The sequence below is a fragment of the Castor canadensis genome, chromosome 8 (assembly GCF_047511655.1).
Source record: "Castor canadensis chromosome 8, mCasCan1.hap1v2, whole genome shotgun sequence".
Lineage (NCBI taxonomy): Eukaryota > Metazoa > Chordata > Mammalia > Rodentia > Castoridae > Castor > Castor canadensis.
The window spans coordinates 25,471,551-25,490,845 of record NC_133393.1 but is presented as its reverse complement, the minus strand read 5'-3'; the positions used below and the strand labels follow the sequence as shown (position 1 = coordinate 25,490,845).

The 19,295-nt window shown below is 45.9% G+C and overlaps 1 protein-coding gene across 5 annotated transcripts; it reads left to right on the top strand.

The window, feature by feature from the left end:
• Nucleotides 1–745: 745 nt before the first annotated feature.
• Abcf1 (ATP binding cassette subfamily F member 1) lies at nucleotides 746–18,467 on the top strand. 5 transcript variants are annotated; one of them, XM_074082583.1, is made up of 26 exons: nucleotides 783–903; nucleotides 6,540–6,626; nucleotides 6,937–6,983; nucleotides 7,590–7,676; nucleotides 7,830–7,959; nucleotides 8,112–8,149; nucleotides 8,240–8,347; nucleotides 8,558–8,632; nucleotides 8,708–8,830; nucleotides 9,882–9,983; nucleotides 10,219–10,341; nucleotides 10,660–10,760; nucleotides 10,838–10,923; nucleotides 11,448–11,587; nucleotides 11,671–11,819; nucleotides 12,114–12,197; nucleotides 12,345–12,469; nucleotides 12,674–12,786; nucleotides 12,875–13,046; nucleotides 13,316–13,390; nucleotides 13,486–13,556; nucleotides 14,438–14,470; nucleotides 14,556–14,724; nucleotides 14,909–14,973; nucleotides 15,067–15,139; nucleotides 15,264–18,467. In XM_074082583.1, the coding sequence occupies exons 5-26, from the start codon at nucleotides 7,908–7,910 to the stop codon at nucleotides 15,428–15,430; spliced, it is 2,244 nt and encodes a 747-aa protein (XP_073938684.1). In that variant the 5' UTR covers nucleotides 783–903; nucleotides 6,540–6,626; nucleotides 6,937–6,983; nucleotides 7,590–7,676; nucleotides 7,830–7,907; the 3' UTR covers nucleotides 15,431–18,467. The 5 variants fall into 5 exon arrangements, with proteins under 5 accessions (XP_073938683.1, XP_073938682.1, XP_073938684.1 ...); XM_074082582.1 differs by lacking the exon at nucleotides 6,540–6,626 and having other exon boundaries at nucleotides 746–903; nucleotides 7,833–7,959; XM_074082581.1 differs by lacking the exon at nucleotides 6,540–6,626 and having other exon boundaries at nucleotides 746–903.
• Nucleotides 18,468–19,295: the final 828 nt, after the last annotated feature.

Here is a 19,295-nt window from a genome sequence, read left to right as displayed (position 1 = left end):
AAAAAAAGTGAACCCACGCTTCATGGCACCATGATTTCTGCTTGTTGGGCTACAGTTCCTCCTTTACAACTGTATGCTTTAGAATTTTGTGAAACATATCAACATTGGACCGACAAGGTCACTTCCTTAGTTGACAGACTGTACTTTTCTGCCCCAGATCAGTCATAAGGAGGAGATGGAAAGTGCATTCACTTAAGCCTTGACCCCAGCCATTTTTGCTTTAGTTTATTTTTCAGATAGGGTATCGCTTTTGCCTGCACGATCTCGTCCCATGGACTGCCTCCATCGGGCCCAACTATAACAAGGCTTTTGGCTCAGTACTTGGGGATTGAAGTAGGACCCCACACTTGTCAGGCAAGCACTCTTAACCACTTTCAGCTACGCTCCTTAAAAAAAAAAAGTTATGGGCTTGGGGCTTGCAGGGCTCAAATGGTAGAGCACCTGCCTAGCAAACACGGGTTTTGTGTTCAAACCCCAGTAACCACCACACACACAAAAAAGCTATGCCTCAACTACTTCGTACTAAGCATAAATTATGTTCATTTCTTGAGTCCCAAAGCGTCGTGGAGTCACTAGGTCAGGCTTCCCGGAGGGTCATAAACGCCGTGCTGACGCTACGGGAACAGGTAGACACCGCCCCATCGCTGCAGGCCCCGCCCCCAGCGGGCGGAGGTCAAGCCCCCTAGGGGAGGGCGCGGCGCGCGCGTGGGTTGTCTCGGGATAGGGGCGGGGACTCCGGCGGCATGGAGAGCCCGCCCCTTCGGGCCTCCACGCCACCGGAAGCGGAAGTAGCATCCCGCGCCGCCAGAGTATCCGTAACCGCCAGCGCGATGCCGAAGGGGCCCAAGCAGCAGCCGCCGGAGCCTGAGTGGATCGGGGACGGAGAGAGCACGAGCACCGCAGGTGAGGGTGGCGGGCCCGGAGAGAATCGAGAAAAGACAGGAGAGTGCGCGGGCCTTAGGAGAGAGTCACGGGGCCCTGACCGACCAGGCCCGTGGTGGGGTCACTGCGCATGTGTGCCTTGGGGCGTGGAAGGGTTTGCCCCAGCAAGAGCGGGTTGAAGGTGGGGAAGGAAAAGTGCCTTGGGTGTTGCACTCGAGCTTTAGTGGGACCGGACTAGGACGAGGAAGAGCATATGGTAGCGAGAGAGAGATGGGGAGAAATGAGAACGTTCTCTTTTGGAGGTCTTACCTACCACACTATCGCCCTGTTTGGAGCTCCCCAGCCGTCCTCCGACCCCCACGCGCTCCCAAACACCTCTGGAGCCGATGACCCCACTTGTTTCTCAAGAGAGAATGACTCCACGTGGGATTTTTTTCATAAGATGCCCCATCCGACTCAACTGGAGCAAGCGTAGATTTTGAATGTCAGAATGTGGGTTAAGGTTTACTTAAAAGCAGTGAATGTTTGTTGAGCACCTGCTGTAAATTAGGTACTGTGTATGCTGTGCTTTGGGGATGGAAAAATATATAAAGACATCTTTCCAACCTTGGGAAGTTACTTCAAAACGGAGATAAAATGGACACAAAAAAACTACATTATGCACACAGTGACTAATTGTATAAGCATTTAGTGGATACTTGCTATAGACTAGGTACTTTGCAGAACAGTTGGCAGTGGTAACAATTAGTTTTTTGACATTAACAGTGATTCAGGTGCCCATAGTCCCAGCTACTTAGGAGGCTGAAGCAGAATTGCTTGATCCCAGCAGTTGGAGACCAATTGAGTAGCATAGGGAGAGCCTATGTTTTTTATATTTAAAAAAAATTCCTATGGGTGTGGTGATGCAGGCTGTAATTCCAGCATAGGGAGGCTGGGGCAGGAGGATTGGGAGTTCAGGGCCAGCCTGGGCTACATAGTAAGACTAAAAACACATGAAACAAACCAAAAGTTTCCTGAAAAGGCACCCAATCCAGTGAAGAGGACAGAACATTAACTACAGTGACCAGTGAGTTTGATGAGTGTTTTGACTATAGAAGAAAGGAGGAACATCTGCTGACAGGTGAGGTAGGAATATTAGCAAAGTCCTCCAAGAGCTGGTGGCTCACATCTATAATCCTAGATAGAGATCAGGATGGCAGTTCAAAGCTAGCCTAGGCAAATAGTTCCACAAGACCTTATCTTGAAAAAAACCCATTACTAAAAAGGCTGGTGGAGTGGCTCAAGGTATAGGCCTTGAGTTCAAACCCTAGTACCGCCACAGGAAAAAAAAAAAAAAAAAGCCTTCCAAGAATATGAAGTAGCAGAGTTCATTCTTGAAGGATCAGTATTGATTAGTAAGGGGAAAGAGCATTCCAAGCAGAAGTAGTTTGAGCAGAGGGAGAAATATAGGTGAGCCTGCCTGGTTCCCAGTAGAGCCTGGTGACTGCTGTGATGGGGTTAGAAGGATGTACAGGACAAATACGAAGGCTTAGTATGCTATCCCAAGAAGTTTGTTCATGGCTGGACATCAGTGGTTCACGCCTATAATCCTAGCTTCTCAGGATGCATAGATGAGGAGGATCAATATTTGAAGCCAGCCCCAGGCAAATGATTAATAAGACCCTATCTCAAAAGTACCCATCACAAAAAAGGGCTGGGGGAGTGTTTCAAGTGGTGGAGTGCCTGCTTAGCAAGGGTGAGGCCCTGAGCTCAAACCCCAGTACTGCCCAAAGATAAAAGAAGTTCATAAAAACGTTAAGAGGGATAACCCATTCTGACAATACTGAGCATTGTCAGAATTGTGGAGAATGGCCTTGAATTGGCCAAGACAGAGGCAGGAAGACCTAGGAAGCTCTGACAGTAATTAAGAGGAGAAGTGATAAATTACTACAGAAGTGGCCTGGATCATAACTAAGAATTGACTAGATGAAAGGTAAGAAATTAAGGATGACACTCTTTAGTAACCTACTGGGTAGTATTGAGAGTAGAAATGGGCTATGGGGCTGGAAGTGGAAGAGATAAGGTCAGCTTTTGAATGCTGAGTTGGAGATTTATTTATTTATTTATTGGTGGTACTGCAGTTTGAACTAGGATCTTGTGCTTGCTAGGCATACACTCTACCACTTGAACCATGCCTTCAGCCAAGAGGAAATAGCAAGGACAGCTTGTTTAGTGACTGGAGAGAGAGAGATCTGGACTAGATGTACACTCACAGGTGAGTGTGGTTGGATATGGAGAAGTATGGAGATACTCCTGTAGAGAAAGTATGCAGATAAGCCAAAAAAAAAAAAAAAAAAAAAGGATGGGAGGTAGGAACCCAAAAGAACCTCAAAAATTAGGGAAGCAAAGTCAAGAAGGAAGACTGAGGGGATAAGACTAAAGTGAGCAGCTAGAGAAACCAGGCAAAGCAGGATCCCAGAAGTTAATAGGAGAGAAGAATAAAAAGAATGCAGAAGTAAGTGGTATGGAATGCTACAGAGAAATTAAGCAAATTAAGGACTCCAATTTCTTTTTGTGTTGAGTGCTAAGAGGTCAGTAGCAACTTTGACAAAGTAGTGTTTATTAGATGATAACTAAATGAGATTGCAGGACAGGAATATCTCTTGTCTGAAATGCTTGGGACTAGAAGTATTTTGGATTTTGGAATATTGGTATATAAATAATGAGCTATTTTGGAGATGGGTCCCAAATCTAAAGATGAAATACATTTTGTGTTGTAAACACCTTATACAGGAAGCCTGAAGTTAATTTTTAATAATTTTGTGCATGAGACAAAGTTTTGTAGTGTAGAATTTTCTACTTGGGGTATCAAGTTGACATTCAGCAAGTTTGAGAGGTCAAATGTGGTGGCATATAACTTACCTTAGCACTTGGGAGGCTAAGGCTAGAGGTCACGATTTCTTTTTTAATTGAAGTATTGGCGTTTGAACTCAGGGCCTATGCCTTGAGCTGCTCCACTGGCCCTTTTTTTTGTGATTTGTTTTTTCGAAGTAGAGTCTTGTGAACTATTTGCCCAGGACTGGCTTTGAACTGTGATCCTCCTGATCCCTGCCTCCTGAGTAGCTAGGATTACAGGCATGAGGCACTGCTGCCCATCTGAGGTCACGAGGTTGAGGCTAGCCTGGGTTCTAGTGAGACTGTGTTTCAAAAACTACAACAACAAAAACAAAAAATTTAAGATTTTGGAGCATTTTGGATTTTTGGGGATTTTAGGGATGCTTAGCCCATGGTTCAAAAGGGAATGGGAGAAGGCTGGAGGTGTGGCTCCAATGGTAAAGCCTCTATCTAGTAGGCATGAAGCCCTAAGTTTAAACCCTAGTATCATCAAAAAGGAATGAGGAAGCTGGAATATTGCCTCAGTGGTAGAATGTTTGCCTAGGAATGGGAGTTGAGGAAATGAAGGTAGTATGAACTACATGTGGTGTTATCTCCCACCCCTCCACCCCCCAACACTGGGAAATTGAACCCAGGACCTTGCAGATGCTAGGTAGGTACTCTGCCACTGAGCTAATACTCCCAGACCTTTTTTACTTTGAGACAGGTTCTTGCTATCTTTCACTTATGATCCTCTTGCCTCAGCCTCCAAGTAGCTGAGATAATAGGTGTGTACCACTATACCCGGCTTGAACTGTGCTTTTGGGACTCAGTGAGACAAGGTTAGAAAACAGTAGTAGGGGGTGTTAGGTTAAAGAAAGTCTTGATTTAGGGAAACTTAAGGGATGTCCTGAAGGGGAGCAGCCCTTGGAGGAGAGATTGAAGATGCAGTATGGCTTTAGACATACTTAACCCTTTTTTGTTGTTGTTCCTTGTTGATTATACTTTTGCACAATTGAACCTGTTCACAAAAAAGAAAAAAAACAAAGTAAACAATAAATAAAAAAACCAAAAACAACATGAACCTTTGTGTAGGCTTTTCTTCTCCTTAGGTCAAAGGAATCAGAGTAAAGTTTAAAGTATAGAAGAGATTTAAAGGAAGGAGGTATGGTGTGGTTGTGCTAGTCCTTGGAGTAAAAATCTGTGTGGGATGAATTACTTGGTATTGTCAGGGTAAACTGATCTCCACATTCCTTCTTCAGTGGGTCCTCCCTCCTAACGTCTTCAGGATTGATCTCCTTGCATTGGCATGTGAGGACTTTCATCATTAATCTTGAACATCTTCCTAACCTCATCGCTCTAGTCACCCAGTATATACTGGTATCAGATTTTGGAATGTGTTCTGAGTGGAGGATACGGATTAAGTAAAGATAGACATGAACATGTCTGGGACTTAACCAGGGATCAGGGAGAAGCCAGTGTCCAGAGAACGTAGGTGAGGGTAGAAAACAAATTATAAAGTAGTGTGCTCTTTTAGACTGTGAAACCCTAAATTATAGATGTTGTCTTTTACTATCTCCTGTTTTTGGCAAAGTAGATATTCAGTAAAACTTTTTTAAATGATTACTAAGGAATTCTGGTTTAAGAATATTTAATGTAATAGATAACTGCATTTTTAAAGTTAAGTGATTGCAGGAATGTTTTGGGTAGATGGTTTGTATGATAGCGGAAAGACTGTGGATGAAGGGAAGGGAAATTTTGGGGCTGTTGGCTGCTTCCCAATCTGATGGGTGAAAGTGGAAAGAGGTTAGACACAGTCCACAGTGTTTTATGCTATAATGTGCAGGCAGAGCACATGGGGCAGACTGAGGTGTTCATTCACTTACCAGACAACTGTTAACATGGTCTGCAAGTTTCATTCACAGGGTATTCCAAACTGAATTCATACAGTCTTCTTCCTCTCTTCTTCCCATGGAGAGTGTGTGTTTGTGTGTGTTGAGGGGAGAGGTGGGGGTTCTTTTCCACTATTTCCTGAACTAGTGAATGGAATCACTAGCCATCGAATTTTGCTCATTAAAAGGGAGTGGACTCTGAATAATCTCTTTTTTCCCACCCCTGGATGGATTCTGCTTCTATCCCTCCTCTTACCACCACCCTAGATCAAGCCACCATCGTGGACTGATATGATATTCTCCCAATAGATTTCCTATTATTTTTGTTCCCTTCTGCCCTTGTTCTACTCTAAAGCCAGGATGAGACTTCAAAGTGCAAAAGTGATCTTACTAATAAAGTCCCTCATTGTAGCCTTACATTGTTGCATTCTACCCTCCAACCTCTAAGCTTTAGCCTTTGTCTGTTTCCTAGTGGATATGCCTTCTCACAGCTGGACCTGTGTGCAGAACTGAAACCTCACATTGTGCCTAACAACTTCTCATACTTGAGGTGTTAGCTAAATGCTATCTTCACAGGAGGGCAGTACTAGATGAGGCAACCCCTCTCCTCCCCACCAAGTAGGCTTTAGTTTCCCTTTTGGAAAATTCAGTGTACTTGTTACTGCTCTTCAAAGATCTGTCTTCCTGGGGAAGTGCGAGGGGGTGGGGATGGGGGTGGTGGGATGGGGGGGCGGGGGGGGGAAGTGCGAGGGGGTGGGGGTGGGGGGATGGGGTGGGGGGGCGGTGAAGGAGAATGGTAGAGGGGGTGAATTCAAATACTATACCTTTGATGCATTGTAAGAACTTTTGTGAATGCCACAATGTACCCCCACCTAGCACAACAATTTTTTTTTTTAATCTGTGTTCCTAAAGCATGCAAGCTCCAGAGGAAGACACAGTAATCTTGTTTGCTGCTGCCATCCCCTACACTAGCAGTTTCTGACACATGGTAGCTATTTAGTAAGTACATCTTTGGAATGAGTGATGGAGATGGAAATAATTATTTCTACAAGAGTTGTGGGATAGGGCTGGCAGAGTAGCTCAAGTGGTAGTGTGCCTGGCTAGCAAGCGTGAGGTCGTGAGTTTAAACCCTATTTATCACCACCAAAAAAAAAGAAGAGTTAGGAATCAGTGCAAAGGCTAAAGAGAGATAATAATTGAGCTAGAAAAGCAGCACAATAGAGTGGAGGACATTGTGAGCTTTGCAGAGAAGCTTCAATTGCTTTGGAATTTGTAGATAAATGTTCATGATGTCTGCTTAACCTTTCAGACAAGGTGGTGAAGAAAGGGAAGAAGGATAAGAAGACCAAAAAGACGGTGAGAAAATGAAGGTCAAGGAGAGGATAATGACTGAGAGTGTTTCTAGGCAAAATAAATGGCCATGTGAAGGAGATGGGAGATTCAAGGGAGGGGAAAAAGGTCTTGCCAAGAGAGGAAGAAAGCCAGATGCCAGTGAGTGACTCAGGCCTGTAATCCTGGCTACTCAGGAGGCAGAGATCAGGAGGATTGCAGTTTGAAGCCAGTCCAGGCAAATTGGGAGACCTATCTGGAAAACACTCAAAACACACACAAAAAAAATGGCTTGCAGAGGAATTCAAGTGGTAGAGCACCTGCCTCGCAAGTGTGAGGCCCTGAGTTCAAACCCCAGTACTGCCAAAAAAATTAATAAAAGAGGAAGCAAGAGGCCAGACAAAGGCACATCTGTTGTCCCATGTAGTTGGGAGGCCAAAGTAGGAGGATTACTTGAATCTAGAAGGTCAAGGCTGGCCAGGGCAATGTAGCAAGACAAAAGGTTAAATCCACTGATATAAAAAGAAGGGCGAGAAAGAAGAGGCAAGGTGAAGGTGGGAGGGAGGACCTGTGTGTGCAGAGGGCTTGATCTACCTTGTACCCATGCTTGTCCATACCTTAATCCCTTTATAGTTCTTTGAGGAGCTGGCAGTAGAAGATAAACAGGCTGGAGAAGAAGAGAAAGTACCCAAGGAAAAAGAACAACAGCAACAGCAGCAGGTATAAGTGATGGGCTCCCAATCCTGGGAGCACCTGGGGCCCACCAACCGCTCTCCAGCCAACATTGGTTTGCTTAGCTGATGGGGAGCTCTCCATGGGCCAGAGGTAGACCAGGAACCTGGGCTTTATTCTCCCACTTTCTCTTGCTTTCAGCAGCAAAAGAAGAAGCGAGACACCCGAAAAGGCCGGCGAAAGAAGGATGCAGATGATGATGGAGAGGAAAAAGAACTCATGGAGCGTCTTAAGAAGCTTTCCGTGCCAGCCAGTGATGAGGAGGATGAGGGTAAGTAACCTAAAAGGAAATGGGTACCTGGGATCCTTTAGTGATGAAGAGTGATGTCTCATACCTTTGTCTTTTGAGTTGGATTAAATGGAGGAGCCAGACATTGGAATTCTCTTGCCTACCTACCTCATTATCTCCCTTTGTCATTTCAGTACCTGCTCCAATACCCCGAGGAGGGAAGAAAACCAAGGTGAGCTGTCTGTTGGTAAACAGAGATCCCTAGGGTGCAACTATGTCCATGACCATCCCGTTGACTTACTGTGGCCCTTTCTTCTTCAAGGGCGGTAATGTTTTTGCAGCCCTGATCCAGGATCAGAGTGAGGAAGAGGAGGAAGAAGAAAAACATCCTCCTAAGCCTGCCAAGCCAGAGAAGAATCGGATCAACAAGGTGACAGTGGTGACCCTGCCTGTCACTCCTACCCTATGCAGTGCCTTCTGGCCATGGTGTGGTATTTTTCTGCTTTTTAAATCAGCTCTTCCGTGAGCGATGCCACACTTATTTCTTCGTAGTGGCACTCAGTGTAGTTAACTGGAGCATCTCCCTAGGAAAGCTTTTGAGCACCAGAGCGGCAAGTTAATCTATGTGTGTCTCCTGCAGGCTGTATCTGAAGAGCAACAGCCAGGGCTCAAGGGCAAAAAAGGAAAAGAAGAGAAGTCAAAAGGGAAGGCAAAGGTAAGAGAGTGACTAGCAGGAATACTGGATCTTGGGAATTAGAACATGTCGTCAGACCTGTCTTTTCCCTATAAGCTGCAGAATAAATTTGCTGCTCTGGACAATGAAGCGGAGGATGAAGAAGATGAAGAAGAAGAAATAACTAAAGAAAAGGATGCTCCCAAACAAGGGAAGGAGAAGGCCAAAAAGGCAGAACAGGTGTGTATTTTGCTGGGGGTGGGGGTGGAGAGCATAGGTGAGAGAGTCGGGCTCTGGCCTTTAGGGGAGAGTCTGGATCGGGGGAACTACAAACTTTTTCCAGAAAGACCCCTGCTTTGCAGTCTACATATGCTCTCTATTGCATGTGACCCTTGGATCTCATGTGTGCTAGGCAGGTGCTCTACCACTTAGGCTATACACCTAGTCCTTTTTTGATTTGTTTCATTCAAACTTTTTTTTTTTTTTTTTTTTGCTGAGACTGGCCTGAAACTCAACCCTCCTGCCTCTTTCTTGATTCCCAAGTAGCTAGGATTAGATTATAGAATGTACCACCATGTTTGACGTTTGTTTGTTTAAGAACTCTTGGAAAATGTTAACAACCATTATCCCATAGGCCATATAAAAACAGGCAACAGTTCAGACTAGGCTCATAGCTGTAGTTTGCAGGTCCTGATCTAGAAAGGAAAGCGCTCTGGAGTTTGTCTGAGACAGCCTGGGTTCTGGCTCTGCCATCTCCTGGCTGTGTGACCTTGAATACATCTTCCCATCTCCTTGGTCTCAGTTATCTCATCTGTATTACATAAAGGAGTCTGATGATCACTAGAGTTCCTAGATCTATAGCACTTTGTAGTCTTGTGATTCTGCTATTCCACAGTGGTTGCACATTAGGGCTGCCTGATTTTTCTTATTTTAGTTGTTAACGTTGTAAGGCACAGAAACTCATTTTATACAGTATAATCCATTAGAGGCTCATGTACCCTTCCCTCAGTTGCATTATCTTAAAAGTTGTATCTAGGTAAATAAATACTGTGTTTCGTGTATGAATACTGATACCATCTGTGTTGTCCCATGCCTGATGGCAGAGCTTGGTAAAGGAAATCAAGGGTTAAGAATGAGAAACAGAAGATGCCGGAATATCTCTGGGTGGATAACAACCATGGAACTTGGGGGGAGGGAGAATGATAGGAAATCTGAATGCTAGAAAGGATCTTAATTTTTTTGTTGTTGTTGCTGCTGCTTGTTTTCTTAAAATCTTCTCTGGTTCTCACAGGGTTCAGAGGGAGAATGTGAAGAGGGAGAAGAGGGAGAATCTAAGGCAGATGATCCATATGCTCACCTTAGTAAGAAGGAGAAGAAAAAGCTGAAGAAACAGGTAAGCCATTGGTTCTTACTGGTTAAGGTAGGGGAATTTGATTTTTTTTGTTTCAACTAAGGGGCATGTGAAATTGAGGATCTAAAGGAGAGCTTTGGGGGCTACTTCAAGTAGCACAGTTGGACTAAGAAAGAATTGTGCTCTTTAGCCTTAATTTCAGGGGCTTGTATTCTAGTGACAGGAGACTGGCAGATGTTACAAGTGGCCTCAAATGTAGTTTTTCTTTCCTTTTCAGATGGATTATGAGCGTCAGGTGGCTTCATTAAAAGCAGCTAATGCTGCCGAGAATGACTTCTCTGTGTCCCAGGCAGAGGTGTCTTCCCGCCAGGCCATGTTAGAAAATGCATCTGACATCAAGGTGAGGTCTAAAGGGGCTACTTCAGCAGGGAGAAAGGGTGAAGGCATTTGAACAAGGAAACAGAAAAACCAATAGAAGCAGAGGGACCACCCTTGGAGGGAAAGAGCATCGGACAGTCTGCCTGGCTGGGGGAGTGGGGAGATATCCATGAGAGGCAATGGCCAGTGAGGAGCCTGCTGTGGAGAGGGATGGAGTATTCTGTTGGAGGTATGGGTCTTTGGAGGCTTCCCTGGGGCCAAAGCTGCAGTTCCTATACCAGAGGGAGACTTCTCATGTGTTGGTCCTTCCCCACCCACTCGCTTCCCCTGCCGGCTGCAGCTGGAGAAGTTCAGCATCTCTGCCCATGGCAAGGAATTGTTTGTCAACGCCGACCTGTACATTGTTGCCGGCCGCCGCTACGGGCTGGTGGGACCCAACGGGTGAGGAGATGGGGCTGGAGTGAGAGAAGGGAACTTGCTCAGTTCTGTCAAAGGTCCTCATAACTCTCGTTCCCCAGCAAAGGCAAGACCACGCTCCTCAAGCACATTGCCAACCGAGCCCTGAGCATTCCTCCCAACATTGACGTGTTGCTGTGTGAGCAGGGTGAGACCAGTGGGCAGTGGTCTGGGTGGGAATCTAGGGTAGAGCAGCCAGGTGTCAATAGAAGTTGTGGTTGGAAAGGATACGGAGGAGGCTGGGGACTGAAAGAGAAGCTAAAGAAAGGAGGGAGATGCCAGGTGCTGGTGGCTCATGCCTGTAATCCTAGCTACTCAGGAGGCAGAGATCAGGATGATGGCAGTTCAAAGCCAGCCTGGGCAAATAGTTCACGAGGCCCTATCTCAAAAAAAAATCCAGTACGAAAAAAGGTTGGTGGAGTGGCACAAGGTGTAGGCCCTGAGTTCAAACCCCATTACCACAAAAAAAAAAAAGAGGGTAAATGAAGAACTTGAGAAGTTTTTTGTAGTACTAAGATTTGAACTTGGTCTCATGCTTGCTAGGCAGGTGCTTGAGAATATCTTATTTGGAGTGCTGGGCAGAGTGAAGCAGACCAGAAGTGGAACTGAAGGGAAAAAGAAATAGGTTTCTTGGCCTTTGGGGTGTCCTGACTGTTCTCCCCTGCCTCCCAGAGGTGGTAGCGGATGAGACACCAGCAGTACAGGCTGTTCTTCGCGCTGACACCAAGCGATTGAAGCTGCTGGAAGAGGAGCGACGGCTTCAGGGACAGCTGGAGCAGGGGGATGACACAGCTGCTGAGAGGCTAGAGAAGGTAGAGGAGATGGCGCAGGGGACACAAGCTAAGACTCAGGTCCCTGGGCCCTTAGACACGTGTCCTCTTCTCCCTCCTCCCAGGTGTATGAGGAATTGCGGGCCACTGGGGCAGCAGCTGCTGAGGCCAAAGCACGGCGGATCCTGGCTGGTCTGGGCTTCGACCCTGAGATGCAGAATCGGCCTACACAGAAGTTCTCAGGGGGCTGGCGTATGCGTGTCTCCTTGGCTAGGTGGGCTGGGCACCTTACCACCCTTCCTTCCAATCCCAGACTACCAGAACCCTTTCCTTTCCTACTTTTCCAAGGCCCGTTAGGGAGGTGTGAGGCCAACTTCGCCCTCTCTGACCATGTACATTGGTCAGTTCCCTGGTGGTGTGTTCTAGTCAGTATCTGTCCAGGACCTTCTCTTAGAAGAGGTTGTGAGGAGTATTCATGCTGTCAGGCTCTGCCTCCCAGTGCTTCCCGGGGGTTTGCTGAGCAGGGTTCTTTCTCCCCTGACCCTGTACTCCACTGCTCCCCCTCCAGGGCACTGTTCATGGAGCCCACATTGCTGATGCTGGACGAACCCACTAACCACCTGGACCTCAATGCCGTCATCTGGCTCAATAAGTGCGTCGCCCTTGATTGTGGCCTTGGCCCCCTTGGTTCCTGTTCTCTGCTTCCTTCTCCCCCTTACTGTCCTCATCGTCTGTCTGTTTCCCCTCTCTTCTCTTTCCTCTCATCATTGTGACAGTTCTACACTTTTCTAAACCATAGCTACCTTCAGGGCTGGCGGAAGACTTTGCTGATTGTCTCCCATGACCAGGGCTTCCTGGATGATGTATGCACTGACATCATCCATCTTGATGCCCAGCGGCTCCATTACTACAGGGGCAATTACAGTAAGTAGGATGGTTTGTGGGGAGGAAAGGGATGGCCCCTCAGAAAGAGGTCTGGAATCAGGGCTTCGGGGTCATGGTGATAAGCTTAATTAAGTCTTCACAGACTTCTGGACATGACACTCTTGTCTCACCCTCACCTGCTCCTGGTTGTCCTGCGGGCGAAAGGGGCAGTCGTTGAAACCCATCCTCCTCTTTGTACCACAGTGACCTTCAAGAAGATGTACCAGCAGAAGCAGAAAGAACTGCTAAAGCAGTATGAGAAGCAGGAAAAAAAGCTGAAGGAGCTGAAGGCTGGTGGCAAGTCCACTAAGCAGGCGGTAAGCACCCACTCTTCTCCTAACAGGGAACAGGACACATTCCAAGGACTACTGGTCAGTGTATGGATTTCTCCCTTTCTTCCTCCAGGAAAAACAAACAAAGGAAGCCCTGACTCGAAAACAGCAGAAATGCCGACGGAAAAACCAGGATGAAGAATCCCAGGAAACCCCTGAGCTCCTGAAGCGCCCCAAGGAGTACACGGTGCGCTTTACCTTCCCAGACCCGCCACCACTCAGCCCTCCTGTGCTGGGTCTGCATGGTGAGTGACTGCTCACAGCCAGCAGGAAGGCAGGGATATGTGTACCTAGATCACCATCAAGGTTGTGGCCCTTCTTTTTGTCCTAGGCCAGGACATGTAGCATGGTCTTTGTTTTTGTTGTTGTTTGTTTGGCGGTACTGGGATTTGAACTCAGGACTTCACCTTTGCTAGACAGGCACTCTAACAATGCTTGAACCACACCGCCAACCCTCAGGGTGGTCTTTGGGTGACTTAGAACAATGTAAGTTACTGCTTTTCCTGTCTCTTAGGTGTGACTTTTGGCTATGAGGGGCAGAAACCACTCTTTAAGAACCTGGATTTTGGCATCGACATGGACTCTAGGAGTGAGTTGGTGTTGGGTAGCGTGGGGTTCTGGAGCAGGAGTTACAGGTAGAGTTTTGGGAACCTCGTAGTCTGACCACTGTCTTCCTTCTTGCAGTCTGCATTGTGGGCCCTAATGGCGTTGGGAAGAGCACACTACTCCTGCTGCTGACAGGCAAGCTCACGCCGGTAAGTCATGGAACCAAGAAGGGAAAGGGTGAGAATTGTGAAGGCCCAGCCATTCACCAGATGCTAGAGTCAGGCAGGCTCCCCATAGGTGGAAGTAATACAGACCTTGTCTAGATGATTCATCTCCCTAAGAAACAGCAGAGAAGGGGAGTTTAGCTCTGTTCCCAGAGTGGGGGAGAGAGGAGGACTGGGGTTGGGCTGGAGGTACCCCCTCCCATATGTTTTGTTTATACAAAAGATGTATAGCATTATAGAATGATTAGAAATTACATAAGCCAGGGGGAAATTACAAAAATAATTGTTATTAATGCTTTGGTGGATAATTTTCTCTATATATCCTTTGTAAATGTGTATTGTGTTTCTTACAAAATGGGCTATCATATGAATTGTTTTGTAGCCAGCCTTTCTCAGATAATACACATCAAGCATTTTTCTATGCTAGCAGTTATGTATGTACTCATTCATTTTACATGACTGACTATAATTTATTTGGTAGCAGTCATTTGGAATTGCCTTTAGGACTTTGTATAGCCATGCAGAGCATTTAGAGAGGTTGTAGCATTTGTCCTCTGTCACACCCATTGAGTAGGTGTTATTAGGTCCCTCACACCTCCAATCTGAGGTAGAACCGTAACACTGCTGTTCATGAATCTTGATGTAGATGGGGAAATCCCTTCTTAGTTGTCCTTTTTGCCTCCCTTCCTTTATTTTCCTTCTCCTATACTCTTCTGCCCCTTACTCTTGAAGTTTCCTTGGATGTGCCTTTCTCCTATTAGGGAGAATATCCATGTTCCCTTTCCTGTGGCAGTTGTTCCCAGCCCAGATGTGGTATTTCCTTCAGAAGAGTTTGGATACTCTGACCACTTGCTTTTTCCTTGCAGACCCGTGGGGAAATGAGAAAGAACCACCGGCTGGTAAGTTGACTTTGGAAATTAGGGAATGAAAATCTGATGGAAGCAACATGACTTTATCCAGTCATCTCCCTCTCCTCCCGGGCAGAAAATTGGCTTCTTCAACCAGCAGTATGCAGAGCAGCTGCACATGGAGGAGACACCCACTGAATACCTGCAGCGGAGCTTCAACCTGCCCTACCAGGATGCTCGAAAGTGCCTAGGCCGCTTTGGCCTTGAGAGTCATGCACATACCATCCAGATCTGCAAACTCTCAGGTACCACTCCAGGGGGCTAGGTAGAGTGCTCTCCTCCTTACTCAAATACAGATTTTTCCTAGAGACCAAAAGAAGAGGAACCAGGAATAGGGGAGCCTCAGCACACACAGAGGCACATCTTCAGGGTTTACCTTGAATCTAGGGTGTTAGAAGACCTGATAGACCTCCTTTTCCACTGCTACAGGTGGACAAAAAGCCCGCGTTGTGTTTGCAGAGCTGGCTTGTCGGGAGCCTGATGTCCTCATCTTGGTGAGTGAGCTGGATCATAGGAGAGGGAGTAAGGGTAACTACTGGAAGGCAGGAGTTGAAGTGCTCAGCTATGGAATTCTTCCTTCTGCATAGGATGAGCCAACCAATAACTTGGACATAGAGTCTATTGATGCTCTAGGGGAGGCCATCAATGAATACAAGGGTGGTAAGTCTGCTTAGAACATGCCCTCCCTCTCCCCTTACGGGGCAAGTGGTAGTGTCCTCAGGGCTCCCTTTTCTTGTGTTCTGAATCCCTTCTTGCCTTCTGTTTTCACCATCTTTCTCCAAAGCTGTGATTGTTGTCAGCCATGATGCCCGACTCATCACAGAAACCAACTGCCAGCTGTGGGTGGTGGAGGAGCAGAGCGTTAGCCAAATTGATGGTGACTTTGAGGACTACAAGCGAGAGGTGTTGGAGGCTCTGGGTGAAGTCATGGTCAACCGACCTCGAGAATGAGTTCTCCCTCTTGGAAGTCTCCCAAGAGACAAGTTCACGTGGCCTACAGGTCCCCTGTCATCTCCCCTTCTCCACTCGGAAATCTCCCTCTGGTCTGCAGCTGAACCCGCAACTACTTAGACACATGGAGGTGGAGTGTTGAGCATTGATGTGACCAGAATACCACTTAGATTGCTTCCTTCCCTCTGAAAGACTTACGTATTCCACTTTTCTTCAGATAACTGAGCTGGCCTTGCCCTCAACATCCCTCTGTACAAACAGAGGTGACTTTCATTGTGGGGTTCCCTCCGGCCAAACTTAGGTGACTCCTTTGTCTTGAGACTCATCACTCAGAAGACTGCCTCTGGTCCATTTAAAGCTTCAGGCCCAGTTACCTCCGAGTCTTTGAGTGGTGCTCTTCTTTTCTGGTGGGTTTAGTGCTGACTTACTGACACAAACAACCACTGAACCTCAGAGCTGGAGGCGAGTGTCTGAGGCCTGTGCTGTTACCCAGCCCAAGACCAGGTAACTGTGGTTGCTTGTCTGGTTGGGGACTTGAGGGCAGGAAAGGAAAGCTGCTGAACTTGAATCTCCTATTACAAAGGGAAGAAATAAAAGGAGTTGCTGCTGTTCTGTCACTGTTTGGAGATTCATGGAAGTTGGAACTCTTTTCAATCTTGATTTGCCATCTTCAGTTTCCTCAGCAATTAGTATCCCCTCTTCCCCCCAATGCAGATAGATCTGATATTGATGCTCTTGTACCGATGCTCTTGAAAAATTCTCAGTACAGGGGAGTATATAAGAAGGGAAAAGGCAAGCTCTACTTTTGTGAATAGTTAGTGAGGACTTCAAAAATAAGGCAGGAGCTGGGTGCCAGTGGCCCATGTCTGATCCTAGCTACTCAGGAGCAGCGATCAGGAGGATTGCTGTTCAAAGCCAGCCCTGGGCATGTAGTTCAAGAGACCCTATCTTGAAAAACTCCATCACCGAAAAAGGGCTGGTGGAGTGACTCAAGCAGTAGAGTGCCTGCTGAGCCAAGCACAAGGCCTTGAGTTCAAACTTCAGTACTGCCCAAAACCAAAGGCATGAATATATACAGTGTAATATGATTGTCAAATATGTAGTACTTTAGACTCAAAATCAATTACTTGGTAGGATTGTTTGAGGGGAGACCATGAAAAATAGTAAGGACTTGAATAATTGGGGATAGCCATTTTCAAAAGTAGGAAAAGCAGATCTAAGGCTTGGAAGGAAGAAAACACTGGGGAATTTATGAGAGCATGACTAGATTGGCCAACTGATTTGGGGAAGTTACTTTCCAACCAGCAGAATAAATAACCCTGGACGTGAAGCACAGGTTCATATCAGAAGTGGGATTGGTATAGAGGTAGTTGCAATTAAGAGAAGCACCCCTCTTAAGGAATTTGGGGGGAAATCAGGGTTAGTGCCAAGCAGCTGGTATGGGATTTTTGCAGTTCTGTGAAGTGGAACTATTTAGGGAAATGTGTAGTAATTAAAATGATTTTAAGTTTCTACTTTTGGTTCATGATAGACTACAGTTTAAATCTTCACTGCATTATCTAGATAGTACGCAAAATATATAGGAATGTTACTTAAGGAAACACCAAAGTTTTGCTTTTCAAGTTTCTGATCATAAATTTCACCACAAGTACTTTTATCCATCGACAGAGATTTCATTTCTTCCTTCAATGTATATACTGTGTAATACAGTTAGTATTCACCTAAATATGGGCAAAAATTTGCCCCACATCTAAGAAAGAACAGCATAGAAATGGAACACAAAAGGAAAAAGTTACATTGTAGTATATAGGCAACCCAAAGCCTGAAAAAAAAGTAAAATTTCAATAATAGAATTAAATATTTTTATTTATAAACTGAATTTTTGTTATTTACATGTTATGCATGAATGTTGCACATAATAAGCACTACAGTGTTTTTTTTTTTTTTATGGGGGGGTAGTACTGGGATTTGAACTTAAGGCTTTACTTCTGCTAGTCAGGCACTCTACCACTTGAGCCCCTCCGTATCCCCTTTTTGTTTTAGATGTTTTTGAGATAGGGTCTCTTGAACTATTTGCCTGGGCTGGTTTTGAACCATGATCTTCCTGATCTCTGTCTCTTGAGTAGCTAGGATTACAGGTGTGAGTCACTGGTACCCAGCTAGAATTGTCTTTTTTTAAAGTAGTGATGTTCCAGCTAGGCACTGGTGGCTCAGGCCTATAATGCTAGCTACTTAGGAGGCAGAGGTTGAGAGGGTTATAGTTCAAGGCCAGCTCAGGCAAATAGTTCTTGACTCCCATTTCAACCAAAAAAAGGAGCTGTGCATGGTGATGTGTACCTGTCATCCCAGTCATGTGGGAAGCAGAAATAGGATAGTGGTCCAGGCCCACTGGCATAAACATGAGGCACTAATACCTGAAGCAAAAAGGGATGGTTGGGCATGGCTGAACTGATAGTGCCACCTATCTAGTGAGCACAAGCCCTGAGTTCAAACCCCATACCACCAAAAAAGAAAGTGACTCCACACTTTGCTCATGAGGAAACAGACATGAACATTAACCTGCTGATGGTCGCCCAATCTGGAGAGGGCTGAGTGCTGGAATGGTGGCCCTGGTTTACCTGACTCCAGTGTCCTCAGGTTTTCCTCCCTAATCTAGAATGTGGACAGGGTGACTTGATGCATCCCAAAGGAGCATGAAAGCCTGTCTTAAGGAACATGAAGCGTTTTAGGGGATACTCTACCACAGTGGGAAAGATGAAGGCCAGGAAAGCCTGTGACCACAGGGAACTGAAAGAGGACCTGGACTGTAGGTCCTTGTGTGTCTATTCTGAATACAACTCAACCACCAGGAAAAAAAAGAATATGTAAGCTAAAAGCAACAGGTTCCTTTAAATTTTCATGTAGGATTTGAAAGAAAATGGTTAAATTTATTTTAAAAATACAAGAAGTTGGAACACTTGCCTGGCAAGTGTGAGACCTTGAGTTCAAACCCCACTGCTGCCAAAAAATAAAAACTAAGCCTTAAAAATATGAGAAATGTGTTTAGCTCTCCTGAAAGATAACCTAAGCTTACAGAAGGGGAGAATCCAGTAGTAGATGGAGCCACAAGGAGAATTGTGGCCACTAGGTTGGGATGGGTTCCTTTGTTTTTTTCACTTAAGCTGTCTGCCTTTGTGGTGTTTGCTTCTTAGATTATGTCTTCTTATGTCTTTCTCTCCCAGTTTACAGAGCAATAGACTGACCTGATTCCCCTCACAAGGCTGGGCAAAGGTAAAACTAGGCCTCCTAGCCTTGCTGAATGTCAGGCCTTTGGGTGAAAGAAGTGGCCAGTGCAGGAAACAACAACCAAAGCTCTGGTATCTCGAGCACTGATCTGGGTGTCCCCAGATCAAGGGAACTTGCTAGGAGTGCGGAGTCTCAGGACCTGTTCCTGAATCAGAAACTTGCCTGGAGCGGACTCCGGTTGTCTTCTTTCAGGCCTGTCATGATTCTGAAGAATGAGTCATTTGAAAAACACCGTTTTAGTTGCTTAAGTGGTAGAGTACCTGCCTAGTAAGCATGAGGCCCCAAATTCAAACTTCAGTGCTGCCAACTAAAAGAAAATGCTAACACATTGTTCTTAAACTGCGTACACCCCAACATCTGGTGTTGCTTGGCTTTTGCCCATACTCTGGTTTCAAGAATAGCAGAACTTCCAACATAATCCTACCTCTACATCTCCTGGTCTGCAAAGCCTCCTGTCTCTAGGAATCTTACTCCATTAGCTAGCTCTACCCTGAAGAACTAAAAATTATTTTACCCTGCATTTAGCAGCAGACCTATTTCTTACTCTGCAGAGCCACTTTTGGCGGGGGGGGGCCAATTT